The 27,461-nt window shown below is 41.1% G+C and overlaps 1 protein-coding gene across 1 annotated transcript in view; it reads left to right on the top strand.

Moving 5' to 3' along the window:
* Positions 1 to 8,850: 8,850 nt before the first annotated feature.
* The window catches only part of ror1 (receptor tyrosine kinase-like orphan receptor 1), a gene marked incomplete at its 5' end in the record, with an annotated part of 122,370 nt that continues 103,759 nt past the window's right edge, over positions 8,851 to 27,461 (top strand). The window contains one exon of the mRNA XM_083911581.1: positions 8,851 to 8,962. Within this exon, the coding sequence (XP_083767707.1) occupies positions 8,851 to 8,962 (112 nt within the window). The remainder of the gene's footprint in view (positions 8,963 to 27,461) is intronic.

Raw genomic sequence — 27,461 nt, 5'->3', positions numbered from 1 at the left:
CAGATTTTAACCAACTGAAACTTCTCCCGTGTGCCAGGTGTGTAGTAGAATTGGCCCTATCTAGAGCCAGTGTTTGTTTTTGTGGACCTGGGCTACTGTAGAAACATGGCAGTGCAACATGCTGGACTCCATCAAAGAGGACCTGCTCTGTGTGTAGATTTAACGGCTCATTCAGAGCTGATAAAAACACAACAATTCTTATTTTCAGGTGATGCACTAAAGAAAACATACTTTTATATTCCATTTCTGCCAATAGATACCCCTAGATCCTAGACATTGGACCTTTAATCTCTGGTTGCACAACATTTAAGTCATACGCAGGTGTCTGTCATAGACACACAAAAGTCTTTATAGACACTGTACATTTTTCTTCAAGAGGCCAGCTGGTGCTTCACTAAGGTTCAGCTGTAATTGCCTTAGCAGACTTGGGTTTAAAAAAGTAAGCATTCACAAGAGAGATTGAAACAAGAGTGTGGGGTGGTATTAATGAGACTTCTTTTCAGCCGGGAAATTATTGTAGATAATCGCAAAGATCCTGTCCTGCAGCAAGTGAGCCAAGTTGGAGGACAAGCCTCCAGGAGAATAAAGTGTTTTAAAAAAAGCCCATGTCTCTCCAAAGACATTCCTGAGGCAAGCAGAGAAGCATTTACTGATTAATTCTCTCCCTCCCTCGCAAGTCTTTTTGTGTAACGAGATAGTCACTGTAATCCTTATTAACGATTAATTATGAAGTGTCAGGAGATTAGGGGATCCCACACAGGCTGTATCTTAAGACAAACACTCAAAAGTTGAAACAGATTTCTATTTCTTTAAAAAAAAAAATGCTTTGAAACTTAGTTTTTCACAAGGGAAATAAGTGAATCATGTTTGACACTCTACAGGTACTGGATTGGTGTCAAGATTTTCCTCATACAACTTCCATATCTTGACATAAATTGGCTACAATTTAGTTAATAGGAGTGAGGGTGGAAAATCAGGTGCACCCACGCACATCACCGGGGACACTATTTTTCTTTCTGAACATGAAAGGGGAAATCAGCCTGAATCACAGATGGCACATTTTCTGCCAATTTATGTCATGCATGTTCATATCGTTCAAACTGACCAACACAATCAGCTCTACCCTTTTACGCTAACCCCCCCCCCCGAAACACATGGTAAATGGTAAAAGTTCCTGAGCTGGAACTAATTGACCATTCGAGTTGTATTTTCTCATAAATATTTGAAAGTTTTGATGCCTGACAAAGTAACGTTATTGCTATTTTACATTTCCTGTAATTTCACTGTCACAAGCTTCGAGACACATATATCAAATAGCGTCGTCGGCCATTAAAAAGCTTAATCCAAATAAATATTATCTGTGTTTACATTAAGATTGAGGATAGGGCTTTCAAGGCCTATTGGCAGCCTTCAAAGGCGCAAACTGTGGCATTTGGGATGTGTAACTGCCCTAAACAATTCATCTCCAGTCCCTTAGGAATGACATTAGAAGCGTGGAAACTTGTTCATGCTGCATTGTTCAGACCCTGTCAGGCTGACATAGTGCAATACATAATGTGTTCCTCTTGTTCGGCTTGTAATGGCTTACAGGCTGTATTTGGATTGGCTGTCATTACATCAGGTAATCACAATAAGGCTTACATTAAACTCCACAGCTATTAGATGTCCAAATGGCTTTCTCTGGAGCTGGCATGGAGCCTTGTGTTTTTAGAGCGCCCTGCTCATTGCTCTGCTGCAAGAAGAGGGCAACACGGTGAACAAAGACATCATTCTCAAACAAGGACTCAGGAGCGCATAGGCTGTGGCTCTGCGCTGTGCAATCAGGTTTTACTCCTCTAGTTCTTAAGTTTGTTTCTGTAGGTCTTTTCCTTTACTTATGCACAATCTTCAGTGTTAGGTGATACAGTATCAAAGCTAGGAAAAGTGAAGCTTTCATAACACCTACCTACATTAATCATACACCATCACTATATCATTTTATCCCAGTCTGTCTTTTCCAAAACTAATAATTCAATTCCCATTTAATGTCATCACTGGATAACTTGGATGATTATCAGGATGACGCCAATAAGGATGGTGCACACTGTTACAAGGATTACAACACTAATTTCCAGGAAGTTATGATGGTTAAAAAATAACCTACTCGTGGACCCAGGTGTTAAAATGAGCTGCTGGGGCCCGGGTCCTTCCACCTGTGCATTATGTACAGTGCTCCTGGACTATAATATTAAAAGTTTCCAAGTTGTGGTAATCTGATTAAACACACATTTATTTAGCATTGTGTAGGCTACCATATAAACCCAGTATTAGCTGAACTATCTTAAAACTAGTTGTTTTTCCCCACACAGGGCCTTTCTTCAAGCAGGTTCAACCTTATCATGTGGATATTTTTCCTTCAGTGGTGCTTATTACCAAACAAAGTTATTATTTTGCTGTGAATCGGGGAGGCAGCTGCCTGCTTTGCCCAGTTGGTAACCAGCCTCGATGGAACACGTTTTCTAGCTAGGATTAACTAAATAGGCTACTTATTTCATCAAGTCTGTCCCATTGTTGTTATACAGCTCATCAATATACACCTCAACACTGGGAACATAGTATAGTTAGCTAGTTAGAAGTCCTGCTTTGCCAGACTCTACTCCAGCTCTGGAGAAGCTAGTTAGCTAATTACCCAGCTTTTTTTCTTCTTTTTAATGCTAACTGAAATTTGAGTTTGTACTCTTCCGTAAGGTTGCCCTGGTCACTGCACTAGCGTTACTACGTCACTGGATGTTCCAGTTCCGTTCACCATTAGGTAGCTAAATAAAAAGAAATGTAAATAAGTCAACTATGGGTTTACCGGAAGGAATAGTTTACTCTTTTGGTTTTGGCTAGTTACCGCTGACTTCCCCTCTACCTCTATCCAAGCTCTACCAATGTGTCTGCAGACCTGGAGACGAAACTAATGTCAACCCTCCCAACCAACTTCCGGTAAGACAACGAACAAGCTAATAACCACGCCTACATTTAGCTTAAGGAGGCGATATGTAAGGCCCATTAGTGAATTTGAAACCTCAAAATACACTGATCTAATAAAGCCAACTTAAAATTAATGGTCGCTAATATTACCCACAGTACAATAAGAAACATCTCTTATAGAAACAATAAGAGATAGAGAAAGAGTTGTTTTTAAAAAAAATTAAAATAACAAGTACTTGCCTGTCTGGAGTCTGCATGTTATCATTTCTCCATACTGTGCCTACATGTTTGACAATAAACAATAATCTTAAAATAAAGTTAATACTGTAGAGGGCACCACACTTCCTTTGAAAAATGGTCGCCGGACTGGCAACCAGGCAGTTTATGATTGCCAAAACTAAAAGTATGGCTGCCATTTTTCGTCACGTTATATTTTGAGTTATAAAGATACTAGAAAATGGGGAATTTAAACTAGTCTGTCTTGTTAAAACAAGATATAACCATTAGCTCATCTAATGGTTTGAACAAATTTATGTGAGGTTAACAAAGTCTCAGGCAAAGATGTAAAGGCTCCACATGCGTCATCACCATCTTAACAATTTAATTTTTGTCGGGTCTTGACTCTGGAGCCGAAGTGTACAGGATGACGTGTGAGGCAATAAAAGTGTTAATGCAATGAGATGAGATGACTGTGAACATTTCTGACCACACAGTCAAACTGAGCAGTGTGCAGTGGAGGTTGGCTTGTGTCCACAGACCGCTCCATAGCCTCTCATCATTCTTCTGGTTTTCAGTCACAAGAAAGACAAATATGCCAGGAAACACCACACTTATATGGCCCATTGTCCTCTGTGTGTTTGATGGGGAGACCATTTGGATCAAAAATTTAAGATGAAAGAGAAACTGGGTATTAAGGTTTTAAATATACCAGAAATACTCACGCATTCTATTGTATACTGTTTTTGTCCTCTTTTAGTCACAAAAAACTGAACTCTCATCGCCTTATTTATCCCCATGTCATATGTGCTGCACTAACGATACGAACAAGAGAAGGAAAATGTATCACACAATCCGCCCCAGTGATGTATTGTGTGTTACATGTGTTTAACTAGTATAAGCAATTATTGTCCTGCTGCCTGAAACTTCACATATTTGGAAGCCCCTGAAGAGAACGGGAAAATATAAAGTTGCCTTGGCATCAGTGAATACATTTACCTATATCCTTGAAAAGATTTCTGAAGTTTTAAAAAAAAAAAAAATCTCAGGAAATTGGATGCTTTTGCAGTGGTCTATGTTTGTTCTGTAAAACTGTATCTGTAACACACAAGCGTTGCCTACTCACAGTGAAGAGTTCCCTTTCATTTAATGCAGGGAGACTACAGTGTTTGGCCTGGAAAAGTTCCCTCCATCCTGCGTTTTTTTTTATATTAGGACAGACTGCGGTATGTTCCAAAAGACACTCTGTGAGAATAGAGTAACAGTGCATCAGGCATTTGAAAGGTAAGCCTATAAAAATGCAATATGTAGTACAGAGTTTAAAGGAAATGGGAGTTAGACATGGGGGATGCAAATGGGTGCAGTGAGGCCAATATTGTCTGTCAGCCATTTAATGATGTCTAAACTGGGACGGAAACTGTCTTGAGTTATCCGCTGATTGAAGAATGCGCAAAATGCTAGCACATTTTCAGACGATGGCATGGAAAATCAGATTGAAACCCAAATTATTAAAGTCATCTGAGGATGTGAAAAAAAAGAGATGGAGAGAAGGTTTTGTAGGACCATTAAAAATACTGAGTAGATGTGGCAGAAAGGCCATCATCACCCTCATCCTTTCAGTCTCTTTTATTGACTCCGACATCATTGCCAACTTTGTAACAAAGGGCCTCCCTGTCCATGTGCTGTGGCCGCTGGAGAAAGCCTCAGGGATCTGCTCTTCAAAGAGACCTTCAGAACCCTAATCCCCTCCACCATGAAAGTTAGATGACTTTCACCATGCATGGTTGCAATTTTAATAATCATATCCTACTTTAGGCAAAATGAAGTCGATAGACATCAAGGAGGAAAAATAGGCCAATGTCAGAAATAATCTCGCTACTTGATCGGCCCAGTGGTGAGGTCTTCCCCCTCTGAACCCTCCCTTCCACTCCTCTCAGGGTCCTTATTACAGAGAAAACCACCTAAACACAGCTTAGGTTAAATTCATTTGGCTGCTTAAACAGCAAATTTAAAAGGGCGCCTCAGTAAGAAAGCGCTGACATGTGATGTACATCACCTCACACGTTTCTCCAAACTCCAATCAGTCATGCCCAATTTCATTTGGTTTGACAGTTATTTAGAGTTACTTTGTTTGAATTTGCTCTCCGTGTGATCACTGGTGATCACTGGAGCACAAAAGCCCTTTGTGGTGTTCATTGAAATGTTATGTGAAATCATACACATGCCACGTCCGCGCATGCAATATCACACACTTTTGGTGTGCGTCCTTCTTTCTGAGGTCCAAAATGAAGCTTAGATTCACTAGCAATAGGGACTCAAACTACTGAAAGTCAGTGAAGTTGTAGACTGCAGTTTTAAGAAGTTAGAACTAAGAGTGTACATATTGCAATGGTAGGTCCATTTAGCTTACAATTACATGAAACCAATTACACCTTTTCCGAAATCACAGCCTCTGGCATGAAATAATTGTAATACCCAACCCATAAAGTGAGACTAAACCCTCAATCATCATTAGCAAATGAATTGCAGACTCTATTTAGATGTTTAATTGCTTGAATTGACCGCAGCCCTGGTTTTGATCACAACTTTGGCAGCTGTCGCAAGCTGCGTTGTATCCCTCTACTCTCATAATCACCATATTCTTAATTTCCTCAACTATTCAAGTAACAGTGGATCAGGGACAGGAATACTTGATGCATCATAAAAAAAGCCTATACTGAATTTAAAAAGAGAAGGTCTTACCCCCCCAACACATTCAGACACACCCTTATCCTATCTCATCGCGTGCAGGAAGCTTGTGCACTTGTGCAGTGTTATCTCTAAGCTCTGGTTAGCAGCATTTCTCCAGGGATGACTGAGTATGAAGGGAGAGGACTTGAGGGGAAGGAAGGTTTTGATTAGGAGTCCTTAGGAGGCAGCCATGGACCATGTCCTGGGCCTGACTAGGGATATCAGAGGTGAAGCCCTAACACCCGTGAGCAGCCCCCTACACCCTCTTTCAGATCTTCAATCGAAAATAATCCACTCTAAAGTATTATTCATACATGCTCTTCCTGTTCTCTGTAACAGTTAAATCAAAACATACTTCAGAGAGGATGATATTTCCCTCTAATGAGCAGGGGGTAGGTCACAATATGGGAGAACCGGAGATGCTAAATTGCTACCATTCTTCTTTTCCTGCCCCGGTATTAGTCTGTCAAAGCGCTCTGTGTGTGCAGACACACATCCAGAGACAGAGTATGTGTCAAAATCCAGAAGTGATTGGAGTAAAATGAAACAAGGTGTGGAGTTATGGAGGAGAAGGTGAGGTGGGTTAATAAAACTGTATGGCTCTGGAATTAATACTTATATAAAGGTGAATGTGTATGTAGTGTGTAGTTGTAGCGTGCGTGCAGACGTGATTGTTTGTGACACAAGTAACCTCTTCTCTTCACACTCCGTCTTTCCTATCCTTCATTCATCCGTCCCTGTCTTTGTGCGTGTGATACATGGATGGAAATAAAATTAAGTCAAACATTTGGATATGGTTTTATTATGGCAAGGTAGTTTTGCCTACTTTTTGCTAAAATCCCCACCACCATGCGGGATCATCTAATCAGGCCAAGATGGTTCGTTATCAGTTAATCCAGAGAGATAAATCCAGCTCCATCAACAGTTGTTTGTTAATTCGCGTCACTTAAGTGTAGTTGAAGACAGGTCTGTTTTTTCACGCCTGGATCAAGCAGTAGTACAGCATGAGATTGTTTTAATCAAAGAAAAAGAGTAGAACAGACACTGCTGGGGTCATTCGACTAGTTTAAAAGAAAATGGTGCTCAGCACTTTACATTTACAATAGCAATAGAATGAGTCAGGCCACTACAACGGTCACAGTTTTTGGCAATAGCAACGGTACACATAAAAACGACGCCGCTCTATCCATCTTGCGATGCTATTTCTATGGTTTCAATACTGTTCAACAAAACAGATATTTAATGGTAAAATGTACAGTGATCATTGTCTGACAGTCCATTCAAGAAAGTTTAGTTTTATGACACTAAGTGATCTAGATTCTGTACAATTATTGCAGAAAGGCTTAGCCTGTACAGTGTACAGGAACTATAATATTCTCAGAAATACCAGGAGCGTAATAAAGTACATGTACTGTATAAGGCCATATTGATTTCACTGCTCACATACCCTGAATTTATTATTGGTATATTTTGGTGATTTAAATTGATTTTTTTTTATTGTCAAATATTTTCCTCCTTGTAAATGCTGGACCTCGTAAATCATGTTTAACAGACAGCCTGAACAAAGTGGCTGCTTGATGACTCTCAGCCTGCAGGGGAGCAGAGAAGCTTTCTTTGGGTTTCTTAATTCATTTGAGGTATTTAGAGATACACTCCCTGATTTTGTCATAGTGTCAAGAGCATATCCAGAAATCCCATCCCCGTTGCATAACAAAATATTATCTTAAAGTCAAAAACAAGTTTTTTTTTCATACTATGTTGTACTGATGCAATTTCCCTAAAATGTGCAGTCATTCTTTATTCGTTTCATTACTATTTGTCTTAGAGTAATTTTAATTGTCATAAATTGTAGTTAATCATTGATGTAAATAGTCTAGAGCTGAAACAATGAGTCAATTAACCGACTAGTTTTCAACTATTAAATTAACCGCCAACTATTTTGATAAAGTGTTTTCTTTACTTCTCCTTGACAGTAAACTTAATATTTATATTATATACTTAATATTTGAATTGTGGAAAAAACAAGGCATTTGGGAATATAATCTTTGACTTTGGGAAATGCTGACACTCTTTCATTCAGTTCAGTTCAATTTTCTTTACAGTGCCAAATCATAACAAAAGTTATCTCAAGACAGGTAGGTAAAGACCCAACAATCCCCCCATGAGCAGCAACAAGTCGCACTATCTTTAATAAAAGTAGTAATAATTGTTATAGTTATTTTATACAGTATTAATCCAGCAATCTTGTGCACTATGGCGATGAAAACCTTCCCTTTAACAGACAGGGTTATGTGTAACCAGAGAGAAACAGTAGGCCTAGTCGACAACAATTCTAACCATAATGTTCATTTAGTAGGCTATCTGTTCTGAAGCATTCAGTTGCATCGCAGGCCTTAATTCCTCTGTAAATGTTTGGAATAGTAGATTAAAAACCATTTCTCAGGACACTCCTGCTCCATGTTGACTCTAAAGTTCACATGGAAAGTTCTTCTTGAACTTGGAAACAGCACAGTAGTTGACAAAGCATCCAGAGAGAAGCTGTTTAGATGTGGGTCCTGTACACTTTCAAGACAACTAAATAGCACTTGTTGAGTTTGAAATGTCTCTTTTTTTAAATGCCTGCCCTGTGACAGTTCCTGCAGTGAACACAGGGTGGCGACACGTGGCTAATCAGAGCCATGTGGCTCCTGTGGACGCACGGCTCTCCAGCGAAGTTTGTGGGGAGGATTGCGCTCAGTTCAAGAGAGAGACAGAGGAGGGTAATGTGTGCTGGGCTCCACTGAGGAGGAAAGAGACAGAAAACCAGGAGACACCTTTCTTCCAGACTCCTTTTACACATATTTTACCGAGAGGGTATTTGTTTTTTTCTTTTGGAGGGGCTCGAAATCAAAACATTGTGTTGTGGGTGTGAAAAAGCGGACGAAGGTTTTTTAACACAGAGCCGGAGGAATGTATCCAACTCGGGCAGCGGCGGCGGCGAGCCAGCGTCTGTGGAGATGTCCAGCCTGCGCTCTCTGGATCGCCCTGCTCCTCCAAAGTGTCCTGGACCTGAGCGCGTCTGGTGAGTTTCAAGACTTTTCCGTCGGCTTGTAATCATTCCCGTCGTTTCCCCTTGCCTCCTCTACTGGCTTCACTCAATCTGCGGTTCATCCCCAACACGCGTGAATTCAACAATGTAACATGTCAACCTTGACGAGGAATCTGTGTGGGGATGTGAGCATGTGCCTGTTTTTGTGGCTCTAGGGCGCTCGATCGCACTTTAGAGGCAGTTTCCATCATTATGTTCATATGGGGCAGTATTTTTATTTGTTTTTCGCTCCTGAAATCATCTCATACATGTCCACAAACCGTTGCATGCCATCATTCAGTCTCCACCTCTCATGTAAATGATCTTTGGTTTTTAGATTATCGTCCTATTGTGATTCAGAAGCTTCAGCACGGGGAAGACTTGACTCCATCGGCAAACAATAGGGGGGCTCTTAACTAGTCTGCTGGGTAGCTATTGTGCTCCAAACGACCCCTCAATGATTTAGGTCCATTTTAATGATAAGAGATGCATAACAGTTTAATTAAAAGACAAACAGCCATCAAGCACACTTGACTGATGGTAGGAGAGTACTGGCTGTTGCAAAGATGAGGATGCATGGGCAACTGTGGAAACAATATAGCAATTTGTCTTAATTGCCTCTTAATAAAACAGTAGAATAAATCATTTTTATTTCTCTATGGTTTCAAGTTATGACCTCTAGTTAGTTTTTTTGCCCATTCAACAGATTAAATCACTATATTTCACTGCCTTTTACTGTACAATGCATAATGTTAACACATTAGCGCAAAGATGGCCTGATGGTATATGTAACTTGCTTTTGGTTGACTAATATAAGTATGATTGAATTCAGTTTGAATAACATTTGAATTGTTTATGAAGCCGCCCGCGGAAAGTGTTTAATTTTTTTCTGTCCTCTGGTTTTTGAGTGGCTAGTGTGTTTGAAATGATCCTCCCCTGCCTGATGGGTAGTGATGAATTATCTCTGGATGTTTTTTTTGGGGGGGGAGTTGGATTACCTCTGTCCTCCTTTACATGCTTTTGGCTTTTATTTACAATGGCAGTGTACAGAATATGCTGCATTGAGTGTAAAGCTTTCTACCATGCTCTGCTGTTCTCTTGCCATCCCTTCTTCTTCATATCTTTCTGCCTATCATTTCCTGCTATGAGGCAGGGAGGAATGTTAATCCTCACTACTTAACTGGATGAGTAAGCTATAACTTCTTTAAATGGAGTTTCATGATCGGATATGGACTGGAGGAGAGCCAAGTCCCTACTTTATATCTGGAAATAGGCAAGTGCAAATGGCTCCTGCAGTTTTTAAGAGGCTAAAATCTACCCTGAACATTACATTTCATATGCTAATACTGTTTTTCATGAAGCAAAACTGATTTGCTTTTGCACTCCCTCCCACTGCTGGAGACCCGAAAACTACTGAAAAGCTTTAACTGTTGCCTCTCAGAGATGATCTACAATGAAGCAGCTCCAGGATATGCTAGTAAATGTTAACACAGGGAGTCTTGTGTCTCTTGAACGGTCAGATAGGAACCACAGTGTAGTTCAACAATATTCAATGTGAAAAGAAGAGTGCAGAATCATGTGATCAGTGGTCGGTGGATGTAATGTGACTGTACAAGCAACTGAGTAAACGTCACAAGGAAGAAAAGTGAATGTTGCGGCTGCTGTCTGATTTACTGGTCAGTCGTCTGCAAGCTTCCAGTCAAGAGGGCAGAGGTCACTGGTCTGTCTCTTTGCTTCAAAAGGCAGCATATCCAGGGACAACCAGGGCTTCCCCTGACCACAGCAAAGGAATTTGTTACCATGGCAGATAAAGGACGTATTTAAACCAAAATATATATGCATGAATGATACTGTATGTATGGATCAATTGGCTCACAAAATGCAGAATATTTAAGTGCATCACTCTGTTAATTTACATGCACAAAACATAACGATTTAATGTTAGTGAACAAGTCAAGGCAGGAGAATCCGTTAACCTGAGATTGACCTGAGAGTCTGCAGCACAGAAATCAGATTTCTGCTGAAGGCTAGCAACGATCAGAACTTAACGCAATTCAAATGTAAGATAGGTGCAGCATCTTTAAAAAAAAAAAATCATTCCATCCTTCCGCCCCTGCCCTTTAGCGTCAAAGTAATAATCTGTGAGACGTTCATAAAAATAAATTGACGGCAATATTTTACAACTATGTAAACTGTTTAAATGTTTCTGAACATGGCACGTTCACGCTTAAACATAAAAGGTCCTGCGCAGGGCAGCGACTATGGGAAATGTGTTTAGAGTTGCATTTAGCCTTTTAATAACACTCAGGGAGCCTATAAATCATGTTGGGTGGAACTGCCTCAGTGCAGTTTTCAACAGGACACACTGTTGACACTAAAGGCACTTCATCCCTGGAAAAAAGTCCTCCCTGCTACACACTGAGTGTGTAGGAGCATTCCCTGCTCCCCCTCCCACCCCCCACTGCTACTGAGATGTACTGTACAGTTATATTTCTTCTGGCATTTTCTTAGACTCATATTCAGGGAGTAGTGTACACAGAGGTAAAAGATGTCAAAGTTTTATGGTCGCACTTTCTTTATGCATCCTGCAAATCAGCCACTCCCTCTAGTGATTCTTTTTTAGTTTTGCTCACTGCTTATCATCCTTGTGATATTGCTATAATTTCTCCTTTATGTGTGATTATATTCAGTTTATCAATATTTTTATTAATAAGCTCTGGGAAATGTTGGGGGGGTCATCTCTATCTCTATAGATAGATGACTCCTCTGTGTTTAAAACTCAAGTTGCACCCTGCACAGTGCACACTACACTAACTCAGGCATCAAGTAGTGCGCATCCCTAAAAGCTTTTGGCAGACCCAGAAGAATGTGGCAGGAACTGTATGTGTGAAACAGATGTATGGTCTTTTTCTGGGAGGAGGGGATTGATTTTTTTTTTTGACAGTTTGACTCCATTTTGAGCGTGTGAAATGGGAAGAAAACAGTGGACATTAATTTAATCGGGACATAGCCATAAATCACACGCTCCGACTCTGTTTTATGTTACTGATTTAAAACATCGGTGTGTAAACTACGTCGCGCACTGGCAATTACCTACTTCCCACTCGTTATTAAGCACATGTGTTTGCCAAGGCTCGGTGTGCTTCAGTGTCGCCACAGGGCAAAACTGTTTGGAGAATATTGCGTGTTAATTGTTTAACTGATGTACAGCCAGCGGGTGATTTGCTTTAAATGATATAAAAAGCATCAAGATATCAAATAACTCAGTTGAGTGCTTTTTTTTCTTCTATCGTAGATGTTCTCATCCCTCTCTTATTGTGGTTGTTGTTTCCTGAGCAGGGCTGTGTCATTGATTACTGCAGAATTCACAAGATATGAAGTTTCCTGATGATGTGTGATGCCAGTAAATGGTACAGTTGTTTTCCATTGAGTTGCTGTCTGGAATTTTTTTGATAATATGTCGTCAATGCTTGGTTGACAGAGGAATTTGGAAGGAGAGCTTGATTTAGGTTTTTTATTTTTTTTAACAGATCTTCTCTCTGCCAAGTCAGGCAAAAGCCTGTCTGTGAATGGGGAGAAGTATAAATTTCCTGCATTTACGAACTATTGGCATAAAAATGCACTCATTTCCACAAATCAGACTTTGTGGAGCGTGCTTGTTTTTTAGTGGTCAGAGTCCTTCCGAGAGGCAGAGTTTCATCAAAGGCTGAACAGTTCGCTCGAATCCTCGTTGGAAGTGTTTGATAAAGTTTCTGCCACTACAAACTGTAGCCAAGCGTGAAAACCCTTTTCCTGCAATTTACTGTCTGCACAGGAGGTCAGACTGTTAGAGAGAGAAAATCCTTTGCAGGGTTCATGGAAATGCAGTGGCGGATTAACAAGAGGAACAGAGAACACTGCTTCGGGTTTTAGTGCTGCAGATGAGAAGCCGGTGTGTGGAGGACGGTGTGGCACTTCAATGATTTTAACAGAGTTATGGAGTCTGGACTGGGTGGGGAAAATGAGCTGTTGCAATGTAGTATCAAGTTTTGTCAAAGTGAATGGTACATTAATTGACTAAAATGATATTTGCCCCTGTTCGGTATGTCCAACCACAAGTTAAATAGCTTTCTATGCCTTCTATTCAATACTTTCTATGTTGATGTCTTTCGACTGCTGTATGGAAGACAAATTACACCCGCCACATAAAAAATGTTCTCTTCTGTACCTTACACACACAATACAATGAGTCCTTTGCTGCAGTGGTAAGGCAAGCTGTAAGTGTGAGAGCGTGCTGATGACAAAGTGACACTTTAATGAGTCTAATGGAATAAGCCACACATACTGCATATCAATTTCCCATATGGACATGGCGTGGTTTAATGTTAAGGACTGCGGGGAATAGCACTAGCTTAAAGAACTCTTAATTTCATTGAGACCGCTCTTCTTTGCAGTTTTATCAAATTACTACTTTGCTGGGGTCCTCCTAGCTAGCTTTAAATATGTGGCTATCATGCCATGTTTCATTTAATAGGGGGGTTAGGATGAAACATGGCTTTTTAAATTCCTGTATATGTGTCAGAGTAAATCTTTTAAAACCCTGTTTGCATTGCATTAAGGACTTCAGAAACCCCCACTGGCAGCAGACGGGCAGATCTCCATCCACCCACAATTAGGTCTTTGTACAACGCCACGCTCTTTCCAAGGTATAAAATACCCCAACTTTATGGGCTTCTCCACCAAAAATATTAGTATTTATTTTCCAAAGAAATTCTGTTTAGCTTATCAGTCAATGGAGGGATTTTTCACTTTATCAGCGTTATTCCCCAAAGATGTTGTTGCCCCATTTCTGTCCATATGAAATCACAATATTAAGTAAGTGCGCCTAAAGTAGAGTAGTCTGGTGAAGAAGATTGTCACCCACGCTGAACAAAATCATTAACTTTGGCCGGCTCCTATTATGCTCTATGATTTGCAGTTAATGTGAAGTGAATGAAAAGAGAACATAATATAGTGCCCACAAATGTAATCAGGTGCATGCTTTTTATGCATACAAAAAAATCTGTGTTCTTTTCCAAAAGCTATTAATAAAATTGTCCCTGAAAGTGTGTTTTCAGTAATACACACAGACCTACTTTTTCCCAGCGAGAGGATCAGAGAATAGTCAACCCCACCGTCACCCCACTACCATTAGCATGACATCAAAACTCCATGGCACTCCTCTTATCTGACTAGTATGAGAGAAATGCTGGCACTTTTTCCACATTTTTTGCTTTTTTTTTTTTTTTTGCTCTCTTTCTTGGCTGTATTTTGACGCACGCACGCACAAGCACGCACGCACGCACGCACGCACGCACACACACACACACACACACACACACACACACACACACACACACACACACACACACACACACACACACACACACACACACACACACACACACACACACACACACACACACACACACACACACACTCTGTCCCTTTCCCTCTCTGCTTGTACAGTTCCTTTTGCCCGTTGAGTGGCTCCTCTACTTGGCCCTTCTTGCCTGGCTGACTGACACGCTGCTCTTGGCTGCGTTGTGTGTGTTTACTCAACAATAACTGAGAGCGGGGGTGGCTCCTCACCAGCTCCCGCTCTCTTTACAGACACAATCATAACGACTCATACAGGCCTTTGGTAATGGTTTGTCGGTATTTAGCATCTTTTGATTTGAGCAAACAGACATCTTTTGTGACGCCAGCTGGTACAGAAACAATTTAGCTCATTCATCACAGTTTTGTGCTGATTATGAGCCGGATGTTTAGTTAGAATTTGACTTTCTCGATATCAGTCTTGATATGTCTTTGTGGCTACATGCCCGCTCCTTCGCCCAAGTGGTACTGCGGTTACAATGCGAAACCATTGGACCATCAGCTCCAATGAGACATTTGTATAAACCTATCACTCTGCAGTTATTAATACAACATCATCACATGCATTTTTTTCACAGTTGCGTGCCTCCAAAATGATTCTTGGCAGCTTCAACATTCAGATGTTCCCTTTTCTTTGTTTCTGTCTTTGTTTGCTTCTTTTTCATGCCTCTAACATATACACAGAAATAATGTAAATAGCACATTTCTCCTGCGTTATGTGGAAAATGCTTGGAATACAAACTTCAGCGCGTGGATTTATTAAACTAGAGATGTTTGGATCTGTGTGTGTGTGTGTGTGTGTGTGTGTGTGTGTGTGTGTGTGTGTGTGTGTGTGTGTGTGTGTGTGTGTGTGTGTGTGTGTGTGTGTGTGTGTGTGTGTGTGTGTGTGTGTGTGTGTGTGTGTGTGTGTGTGTGTGTGTGTGTGTGTGTGTGTGTGTGTGTGTGTGTGTGTGTGTGTGTGTGTGTGTGTGTGTGTGTGTGTGTGTGTGTGTGTGTGTGCTTTTCAGACTGATTTGTGGTTCACCCTCTCATTTAGTCATTCAGGAAGTTTTTATGTTTGTGTAACATACAGAAATAAAGTGTTTGTCTGTTTTTGGTCTTTTATTGCTTTGTAATTACAATCAGTAGCAACAGAAACTATAATCCTGTTGAGGAATTCTGTCTTTTGAAGATTAGTTGGTGTAAATGGGTTTTTAGTTCAAAGCTGGTGTTTTAAGAAGTCTTCTTTGGCCACCAAATAGATTTGGGGATCTGCTAAAGTAATAACAACAAGGCTGTGAATGTATAAGCCTGCCCTTTCATTGTTTTCAGTGGGGGATAAATTGAGATGTTTCATGAGCACTTTTTTAACCCACAAACTGACCCATTTTAATTAAAGGATGTGTTTCATATTGATTAACACCTCATCAAAATCAGTTTTTTTTCTCCAGTGCACCGTAAAAAAACTGCTGTTGCATTATTCAATGATCCAGCTCTTGAATATCTGTCTTCAGCTGTCCGTCTGTGTGCAGGTTTCCAAATAATAGTAGAGTATGAGCGGGGAAGTCTGTTCTTAGTGTTGCACCAGATCTTGAATTTATTGTAGCCTTCACAGGGCAAAGATAAAGCACTACCACTTTTCTCTTTGTCCTTTTTCCCATGAGAGCAGTTGGTTTGCTGTGGGTACTGACTGCATGTTATGCAACATGTTTTTTTCTGCTCTGTTTAAAATGTTTGGCAGGCTTGTGTTATAATGTGTTTCAACTACGAGGTGTTGTTTTACTATTTCATGTGATTTATGGGAAGAAAAAAAAAACAACGATCCCTCTGCCCTCATCTTTCTCTTTCTCTTCTGTCTGCTTTCTTCCGCTAAATCACTTTTGTGACTTTCGGGGTCCTGAAACGTGAAATTATAAAAAGTTGTGGGAGCAAGACTTGACACATGTCTACTCCATCTCAGCCAAACTCAGTGTCCCAGCTAAATCACTTTCTAAGTTGATTTAGTGTGAGTTCCCATTTTCATTTTGGCCTTTAAACAAAAAAAAAAGCCCTAAAGTATCTATACTTTAATTTGAACTCTCTGCTTGATTTGGTTGCGTTAGGTGGTGCTCTAATGTAAAGAAGTAACTATGATTTTTATTAAATTAGGGTATGACTTACTCTACAATTAACTTGAAACAATGTTTCCTGCACTGTAGCCATCGATCAAATAACTACATGATGCTTGTTAAGTCGTCTAGGTGGTAATAGCATAAATACATCTACAACAACAATTATACTGTGTGATCAGCAATATATGAAGTCAAGGTGAACAAAAGTGGAAGAATATGTATTTTTAAATTTTTGGGGGTTTTGTGCACAGAAGGCCAAAAATGGACAGACAATGATGCATTCTTGGATTTAGTTGGCTTAGTGTTGACATGGTGTTAAAACAGTCTTTTGAAATGTATCTGCATGAGTGTGGACATTGCCTTAGAGTTTGTTTAACCAAAAGCTTTGTCACATTGTTCTCTAAGCAAGCTCCCTATTAACCAGCGGCTAGTGTTTACCCAGCCACTTCATTCACACAAAAGACTTAAGAGGGGCTGCCTTGAACTGGTGGCTCAGTCCTATTGTCCAGGAGATCTCAAACTTTCACATAAGGCAGACACATACTGCCTTTAATCATACTGAAAGAACTAGTGAGCATAAAAAATCCTTTTTGCTATCATTCTCAAGGATGATTGCTGAAAACAATGTCCATCTGTATGTCGTGACGATAATGCTCAGGGACAAAAACCGTGAGAGGAACCAGAAGCCATGAATAAAACGGTGACTTAGCACCAATAGAAAAAGCACAAAAGACCATAAGAAATTGGACTTAAATTGAAATTCCCCTTCTATCCATTCTAATTCTGTGTTGACCACACTGGCTGAGGAATCTGGAGTTAAAGCTCTCACTGGCTGTAATTCTGAAGTTAAATGTCCATCTAGCAAACCACTGCTGGCTAGCCATTGGCCTAATTCAGCACAGACCGGGAAATCATTGGCCCTGTGTGGCATTAAATGTGGTCACCGATTGTCTCATTAATCAGACTTTGTGAAAGGCCACAAGGAAAAAGGTTCAGTGATCAGGTCAGTCTATTGGTGAAAGCTGGTACTTGCTTCTTCCATTTGCTTTCTGCATTTCTCGAAAATTCCATTGTAAGATAAAAACAAATGTGCCCTTTTTATTTTAGAAACTAAAGCTGACAGTATGAGAGTCTCGACACCCAAAATTTTGGCAAACCCTCAAAGTTTTCTTCACAGTCTTGGGGGAAAAGCTGTTACCATACCCTCACATTCACTGGTAGCCTCTTAAATCCATTTTGGCCTGATGGCCTCACCATACGGCAGCTTCTTTCAAAGGCAAAGTTATTGACTTCTGTGTAGTCTAACTATCCAGATTGTGGGTCTCTTCTTAACGGAAACAATTGAGTGAGAATAATAGCAGGATGGAAGGACGCAGTCAGACGTTTTGCGCTACCAACTGTCCAGATGCGTTAACCAGAAGCTTGTAGAATCCCAGAGGGAGTCCTTTGTTTGATGTCTGTGTTTTTTGGGGGTGAAATGTGCCGGAATGGTACCGGAATGGTATGTACTAGTCAAAGGGCAGGAATCTGTCTTTGTGTGACTGTGACAACGTTTATGCTATCTCCTTCATCACCGTCTCCCTCTCATTCACTCCGAGACTTTAGGAGACTTCATGTAGAGGAACTCTGTATTTAACCCGAGGCGGGCGGAAACTGGGACGCTCCTGCCCAGGAATTCATACATTTATCCTGTGGGATGCCGATTCTTGCCTTCCGTGGAATTTCTCCCTCGCTGAGACAAATTTCTTTAAAAAATGATAGGGAGTGTTGAGGGGAAAATTGAGTTTACCCGTTAAACCAGCCCTCCTGTTTTTCATATTTCCACTTTGAACAGTCATTTAATTTCCCTGGTAGATGTTTATCAAAGCTGACACCAACTTGGATCCAAGTCAAGTTTTAAGTTTACCTACTAATGCGGTTGTGTTGTGCATGCCAACGGTCGTCTCACACCTCACTCTTGTTTTCCTGTCTCTCTATATATCTATCACTGTCTCTCCCCGGCTCTCTCCCTGCGCTCCTCCTTCCCTCAGAAAGCATTGATTTCAGCAGGGCAGGAAATGAAACTGCATTGCCTTGCGACTCCCAGCAGGAGAGGGGGACCTGGGGAGGGAAAGGGGAAGAGGTTCATTGAGTAAAAGAAGTGCAATGCTGTTTTTTTAGAAAAGGATGAAAAGATTGATGGTCTGAGGATGTGAGTGAAGACTGGGATGGGCCCGGCTCAGCTAAGAGAAAGCTGAGAGGGCTAAGAATGATATTGAGACGGGAAAATATTTTCATAGAGGGGTTTGACTGACAGTAGGCTAAAATTTACTCCCAGCAAGTGATATCAATCAAAAAAGCTGAAACATTTGACTCATTAAAAAAAGAAAACACATGATGGAAAACAAGACAGATATAAACAGCGACTGTGAGAAGGTGAAGAAAAGGGACTCTCACTAGTCGAGGACTGGACCCTCTATCTTTGACGACTCCTGACCTTCATCCCCCTATCAGAAGTCAATGATCTTCTCCTCAGAGGGGCCTGTATAAGAGGCTTAGGCCCGCGTGATCCCACCGCCTGTTTGCTTAACCTCTGCGTGGCTGCCTCAGCCATGCTAAGCTTTGCCCACAAGAGCTCATTACCTCTCAGCCCTCCTTCTCTCTCACTATTTCATCCAGCAGTTGTAGCAACTTGAACATAGGGTTAAGAGTCTCTGAGTATGCACACTGTTAGACCTTTCATACTAAATGATGTGAACTGGTAGGAATACTTGCACTCTTACAATATAACTTAAACTCATGTCAACACTTAGGCTTGCAAAATGGCAAAATTTACATGATTGGATTTGGAAATTTTGAGCAGTGCATGCAGGCCATATTATTTTCTGATAGAGAAAAAACTGATTCCCAGCGTGTCACTGTCCCACAGTAACCTTTAATGGAACATATAACCTGTCATATTATAAGCCATGATTGGAGTAAAGGACGGATGGCACAGCTTCAGCATCTTTCCAGACATTTAGCCACAGTTCCACTGCACTTAAATGGAATATTTATTGAGCTTTTCATTGAGATGAACAACTGTTTATACTGTTGCATGCATTGTGTAATGATGTTTTGCAGAAAGGCGGGGGCCCGTCCCTGTATATGTATGCAGCCTGAAGGGTCCCGAAATTGAAGAAAAAAAAAACCTGCTATAGACATTGTGGCTTATTATTCCTGACATGCTCTGTTGAAGCGCTGATTCGAAATGGGCCGGTGCTGATAATTCGCAGCGAGACAGATCACTGTGATTCATGACTGTTTGAGTGGGATTTCAAACAATAGTGGAGTCGGACCGAAGTTTCCCCTGCTGTTACTGTTCAACAGTTTGGACTTCAGTCAGCTCCCGGCAGGGTCTTGTGGTAGAGTTTGGCAGGGCTAGAGTTTGTCTTGACTCCTGCTTTTCTTTCACTCTGTCTTTATCTACTGTCCATCTCTTTCTTTCCCCATCCTCGGAAACATTGTCCAAAGCAGACGGTTTCTTATGAAAATTGTTTGTATAAGTTATATCCTGGAGCATGTTCTGTTCTGGCTCTCTGTTATTGTTGCTTCTTTAATTGTCTGTGTGTCCTCCCCTTGACCAGACAGCAGTGACCCGTCGTCCCTCACTGCCCTCGCTTTGCCCCCTCAGACCTTTGTTAGTCCATTTACTCTTAATGCCTACATGACGGCCATGATCAGAAGTGGACGTTGTCCTTTCATTGGGGTGTGACCATGTGGACAAAGACGTGCTTCTTCTTAAAATTAACAAATTCCAAGCAAAGATGTGCTTTTTATAATCGCTAAACAATTTACACTCTTCCATTCCCTGTCTGTCTTGTGTTCTGTTGAGGGTCAAGCGAATTCTCTGTGATCAAACTAGTTGAAAGAAAATAGCAACAATGTTACACCTTAGTGTGCATGAATTTATTTTTGGTTGTCCGATAGGCTAGTTTTGTTTATTGTGGTTAACATTTTTAATAAAAAAAGAATGTGGAAACTTTTAACAGCTTAATGGACAATAAGTTGAAAAGATGGAAACCAAGGAAACCCCGTTTCATTTTGGTGATGTTGGTAGATTTTGTTGTTCATAGTGTTTGCTTTAGCACTGCGGGGAAATAAAGCTCATTGGGAAGAGAAACATCAAACATACATCCTGTTAAGAACACAAAACCAGTCTCTCATCACCTCTTGAAATTGTCTCTGATGGATTTTGTCCTTTTTGGTATATATATTTTTTCTTCCTGTATAAAACCAGATTAGATAAACAAGTTTTTGTGTATCACTACAAGATAAGATGCGTGAGGCTACTATTATTTCAAATTTCCAGAAGGCCTCCATGTTAGCTGTAGACCGGTAAGATTACATAGGGAAAAGACAATTTTCTTGCCCACTGCCCTCCATGTTTAATTTACACAAATAACTCACTGCTAATTAGTGTTCTGCATGCTTGTTAAATGTGTTTAGGAAGTCACACAAGCATTCTGCTCCTTGTGTTACATCACTCAGCGGTTTACACAAGGTGCCTCCAGAAGTGTGTAGTGATTTTAATGTGTAAACCATGTATTTTTTCTAAGCAATTATATGGGCTTCCCTGGCCCGACAGTAATAAAACTTAAAGAAAAACAGTAGTTAGGATGGTCCCAGACAATAGCAGAGGAGTGTTTTACTGCCATAGCAGATAGCAGCCTTCATGTTTGCCCTCGGTCTGTGCTTGCACAGTAAAGCAGCCAGTGATTGGTGGTATGCTTTTTCAAATGTGCACGCCCCATGTTCCAGTGTTGGTGGTCTTGGAAAGCCACCAAGATCACTCGGCTGCTCTGTAATGTGAAAGCAATTAGCAGCCAGCGGTTTTACACAGTGCCGATATATGTGGAATAACAAAGGGAATGTAGGTCAGTGGCGAGCCATAGGTACACTGTGTGGCCGTCACATTTATTTGGACAATATGTAGTTCTATCAAGTGAGCGTACATGTTTGTGTGTGCTCATAGATTTCAAGCTAATTTTGCTCTAACTTTGCCCTTGCAATAACATCATGTTGTGTCTCATTGGCAATAAAACCCTTAATGAGGAACTATATCACATATCAAAATAGGAGTGTACCAAATGGGTGTTTTTTCAAGTTTTTCAACTTCCAAAGACATTTTTTTTTCAGATTCTTGGTTGGGTTTATAGTTAAATTGCTGACGTAAATGGGTTTGTAGTGAGTTTAAACCCAGATTTATTCAGCTCCCTGCAGACCTCTTTGATGTCTTCACCCTCCGTTTACTTCATCTGACATTCATTTTAATGAGACGGACATTCCCCCGATAGAAATCTGACTCTGACTTATGTTGGAATACAGTAAATCAGTGCCACACACATATTCACATTGGGTTAGACTGAGTTCCCCCTGTGTGTGTGTGTGTGTGATTTTTGTTTTGTGTGTGTTTACAGTGTGTGAGCAGGGTGCGTGCCCTCTGTCACATCTGGCAGCTTGTGGTTTTTTTTCATGAACTGCTAAATGAGGGGAAAAATACTCCCAGCTGCCCTCAGGAAAACTCACCTGGTGTAGAGCTGTCTAAGTTCCTTGTTTTCTCTCTCACATTTTATTTTGCCCCAAACTCACCCTCTTTCACATTGTTCTCCGCACACACACACACACACACACACACACACACACACACACACACACACACACACACACACACACACACACACACACACACACACACACACACACACACACACACACACACACACACACACACACACAGATAATCTTGTCTTTAAGCAGCCAACAGTGTTTGCATTTTTCTCCATCCCCTATCAAAATTTGCATGCATATTTTAGCCCGAATAAGGGTGCAGAAGCATGGAAACACACATGTGACCCATGGCCTGAAACATGACCATACTTTTAAGTGAGATATTCTTTACTTGCGTCCTAGCATAACCTTAGAATTCAGATTAAGACAAGACATGAAGGACAGTTTGGCAGGTCTACATACATAGCGGGAGAGACCACAGCCTCTTCACATGGTAAAGTCATTTTCACCTCGGCCGCTGTGGGAAGAGGAGGCCAGGAGCAACATCCACCCCTCCCTCCCCCCCTCACCTCAAAACTCCAGCTGGCATATTTTGGTTATCTGAAGGGAGCAGAACGGGGAGGTATCAGCCCTGAGAGCTGAAAAGCAGCTTTTGTCTCAGGCGACCCGTCAAGACCTCTGCCTGCCTGCTCTATCAGCAAATCATAAACTATACGGCACAACTGGAAACACAGGAGAGGAAAAAAGATGAGGGGAGGAAAAGGGAGGCAACAATCAACAAGATGAAAGACCTGAAAAGCAAAGTAAACAAAGCCAAATCTGTGGCGACTATAGATCAAACACAACAGTCATATGGATGTGTGCACTTTTTACACTGTAGATTAACAATGACCTTGACTTATAAGACAGGCTGTCAGGGGTTCGGCCGTGTGTACAGTATACTTGAGAAGGTTGCAAGTTATTTGAACTCCTATCTCATGTTAGAGTTCAACACCTCAATTTTAGTTATTTTCCAACTGTGTGTAAATCAAGCATGCCTGCACACTTTCTATACTGAGGTAACAGGCAGAAGTTGCTCTGCCAGCATTCTCACACAAAAAGATCCATGATACGTTATCAGTTTTCTGTCTTCGGCCCAAGCCGTACCATTCAGCACTGACATCCAGAAATGGGAGCCTCCATCAGCAGCTTTCTACACCCTTCAGTCTTTGCCTGTTTACTAAAAACAGCTCTCACTGGTAACTTTTTGTCTCTTCTCCTCTGTTCCCTCTGTTCAATCTACACCTTTTTTTTCGTGCTTACATGTCATATTATCATGTTCCTCCTTTATTGAACTTTTTATTCCCATACTCTTCCTACTCTTTCTTGCCCAGACAGGAATAAAACTACCGTAGCTCGGGAGTAATTTCAGGCACCGTGTCTATCAAAGCAAGGCTCACAACTGAGATTTAGTAGGCTTACCGCCTTACACTCTTAACCCTTCATTTCAGGATTTCCAGGTTTCACACCAGTTGGGCACTGAATAAACAAGGAAACAGAGTTGCAGCCAGACACCCTGCAGCTACTGTTATGAGGAGTTAAACACGACTTAGACAACATGTACACCAAAATTTAAGTAACAGTGTGTTTGTAAACTTTGTATTAAAGTTTTTGACAGTCAACACATCCATCCATCTGTCATTATCAGATCCAAATTAAGGATTTATTGACACGTTAATGCACTTACTTTACTATTTGCAAAAAGTCCCTTTCCATTATTTTGGCAATGTTCATTTTTTCAAGAGCACAATTACATTTGTGTGTTGTAGCGTCCTGAGTCCCAATGCTGCTTTTTACCACCTGCAGTATTTCTGTATGGCATGATCAAGCACTTCCTTTTAGGTCTTGGGCACAGCAGACGGTCAAAAAATGAGGCTATTATAGGCTGTTTAGCTTTATAACATAAACACTGCATGTGCCCAGCGTTTGACCCTCATCTCCACTTTGTCCTGATGTCATTGTACCCTTTACACAAAGGCCACAAATCTGCTGTGGTCTTCTGCTCCAAATGATGTGTTTTGCTTTTGCACCGCCTTTTAGGGGTTTAAATTGAATCATCCATAAGTAGCATGGATCATAAATCACCAGGGTGGTGTACTTCAGCGAGTAAGGAAAGCCCCTGTTTAACCACAGGGCCTGAGTTTAAGAGCCTGTGTTGGTGAACACCCACGCCCCTTCAAGTGTCCCTAAACAAGACAGTGAACGCCTACTGGCCCTTGGAGAGCTCTTCATTAACTGACCCTGCACCCTGACATCCCTGTAAGTGAGGGGAAATGAAAAGAAAATGTCTCTACTGGGATCTATAAAGTAGCCCATGCAAATCGGTACACTTCCTCAAAATCTGACTTGGCCTGGTCCCATCAGGGCCAATGGACCACCAAGCTTTCAGTCAGACCCCTCCCTTGAGCTAAACAAGAGCTGTGTAGAAGAAGTGACTTTGGAGTGGAAATCCTGACACTAGTTCCTGTTAAATCCTCACATAAGTGTGCCATGCAGTTACAAACAAACTACTTAAAGCCCTACGTTGTTCTCAACCACTGTCCACCTTTCACACGTTTGTCTCATTTCTTTTGCACATTGACGTGGGCCGCAATTTATTTTTGATGTATTCTCTAAATGTATTCCTGTGTAAACATAGCTCTGACCCCAGTTTCCCCTCTGAAACTGGTAAATACTGTGGAATTCAATTAACTTGTTACCTCAGTTTGGCTTACAATAAGAAGGCTTGGCAGGAAGGCAAACTATGGCTATTTTAGGAGGTGTCAGGAGTCAAAAGGCCAAAAGACAAGGCGACTATTGATTCATTATAAAACAAACCAATTATCAAATACCAGGTGTTGTCTGCAATGTGTGTCAGCATCATTCGGTTTGGTGCATCTGCCTTTAATGAGCAGTCAGGTGACCACATTTAACTGCTGTTGGACTGTTGATTCCCATATGTTTGCAACTGAAAACGACTACGGTTTGAGCACACTCTGCATCAATGTTTCATGCAGTTCTTTACAGGTCCCCAGATGCCACTAATTTTGTCTGCGTTTTTGTGAATTTGGTGTTGTAAAGGGAAGAAGTGGGAGATTCACAGAACATTAAAAGCTGCCGGACCGCCAGTCAGGAAATGATGCGTTTTAAACAGGCATAGAGACTGACTGTGTCTTTGTGCGTCTCGTTTGAACGCTGTGTTTTAGTAAAAGACCTTCGGGAGAGCTACTGTATAACACACTGTTGACGGCCGGTGACCCCTTCAGCTCACCGTGCGTTTGTGTATATGGTTGTGTGTCTTCCAGAGGCTCATGTACAGCACATCCACTAACTGAAATATGAACAGAAACACTGGGATACGATTTGCAGACCAGCTCTCAGGATACAGCGCTAATGATGGAGTTTCCAGCTCTATCTTTAGTTACCATCCATGAATGGAAAAGAAAAGAAGAGAGGCCAGCAGAGGGTAAAATTGGGGCAGCAGCCAGACAAGAAAGGTAATGAGGAGAAGCGGGATAGATGATTATTGGTAATCATTTAAATATTGTATCGTAAATTCTGATCTGGCGATTGTCCCGCTTAACACCAGCAGATGAGGGCCTAAGGGTCTGTGAGAGGTAGTTAGTCGTAGAGGTGATGAGAATGAGTGAGAGGACAATAATGAGTGAGCAAAGGAGGGAGAAGTGGCAAACAAGAGAGTGAAAGAGAGAGGGAAGAGTAAGTGGGGAGGCGAGGGGCAACTCTTTCATGAGACATAGAAACCGGGGTGAAAAGAGGAGAGAGGTGGAGTTGATGCCTGCGGTGGGTCTGAATAGGAGGACCACATGTCCTCTTTAATGTCAAATGAATAACTCCTGACCTAACACAGCTCTTTAATTGGTATAACCACCAGTTGGATGAAGTGTTATGTTGGCTGTATTGTGTGAATGTGAGAAAATACTCACAATCTATCGTCCTGTAGGTTGGTGAATTTGTGGACCATGTGTAAATGCACATGTGCATTTGTGTTTATATCTGGTAGTGCACATTCTATAAGTTTTGAATGTATCCATATGGACTGAAATAGCATTAATTAATTAAAATGTCTGGCTTACTGCATAATTACTTATCTGTATGGCCAAATAACTGACACATGATGGTTGGTGGTACAGTGTAGTATGATGGCCATTTCTGAACACTAAGGGGACAGAAAGACTTCAAAATAACAACAGAGTGATAACAGTGTTGTTGTCACTTTTTATTACATAATATGTGAGCAAAAAAAGAATATATATATATATATATATATATATATATATATATATATATATATATATATATATATATATATATATGTATATAAATATACATATATATACATATATATATATATATATTTATATTGAACACTCTGGGATCAATACTCGGTATCGACCGACACACAAATTGCAGTATCGTAATCAGTATCTGGAAGGAACTAAATGGTATTGGAACATCTCTACTCATTTGAATTAGTGTTTACCAGTAATAAAGTTAACTGGAGCCTTTAGAAAAGCTATGCTCACTGGCTGACTGGGTGGCTGGCTAGTGAGGCCCCAACTCAGGCTATGGGGCCCTCCCATGTTTGGGAAAAGAAGAGGCCTTGGGCCCGTGAACTTGTAGGATACTCTGTGCATGAATGACGGGGCAGGAGGGGGTGGCAGGGCAGGAGGAGAGGAGATGGCTGAAAGAGGCAGCTCAAGCAGAAAGAGAGGGAGAGGGGTTAAGTGGAGGCAGGTGTTCCATGACAAACCTTACAACCCCCCACCTCTCCTTTTACTCTAGTTCCCTCCATCGACACTGGTCCGCTGAGAGTATAGCCAACCAGCCCAAGAACAGACACTTGTTAGTCATTTCCCTCTTTCTCTGTTACCTTCTTTTGTTAGCTTTTATCCAACCACCTTATCCCTCTGATCTAATCTATCCCACCAAATTGCGCTCTTTTCCTTTAATCCCAGGTTTCTTTCCACGTCTCCTCTGTGTGCTTTCCCCATAGCAGCAGGACCACCTGGCTTTGTGGTTTGAAATCGTATAAAACTCCTGTTGCTTTAAGCAGATGGACAGCTTTCTTACTGCTCCACTCTGCCTGACCCAGCTGGCAAATTAATTTAGATTGGATTGACGCAAAAAACGTGTTCTCTCATCATGCTCCAGAGGTTGTTAAACTCCAGCTCAGGACTAGAGCAGAATAGTACACAATCCAGTTTTGATTGCTGGAAAAACAGGCAGCGCCTGATTGATGTAATTTTGCAATTTTGTAAAACGAAATTAAATCAGTCTGTGATTGTGCATTTTGCCCTTTTTAAATGTAATGTGGTTAGCATCTTTTCCAGTGGCTTTTATTTTTGGCATGTCCCTATCACATTTTAGTAGGTTAATGTCTGCAGTGGTTCTCCATTAAGATGAACTGTTTTTTCTAAGGCAGTCTCACTCCATGTGTC

The sequence above is a fragment of the Echiichthys vipera genome (assembly GCF_963691815.1).
Source record: "Echiichthys vipera genome assembly, chromosome: 3".
Lineage (NCBI taxonomy): Eukaryota > Metazoa > Chordata > Actinopteri > Perciformes > Trachinidae > Echiichthys > Echiichthys vipera.
This window is presented reverse-complemented; position numbering and strand designations above follow the sequence as displayed.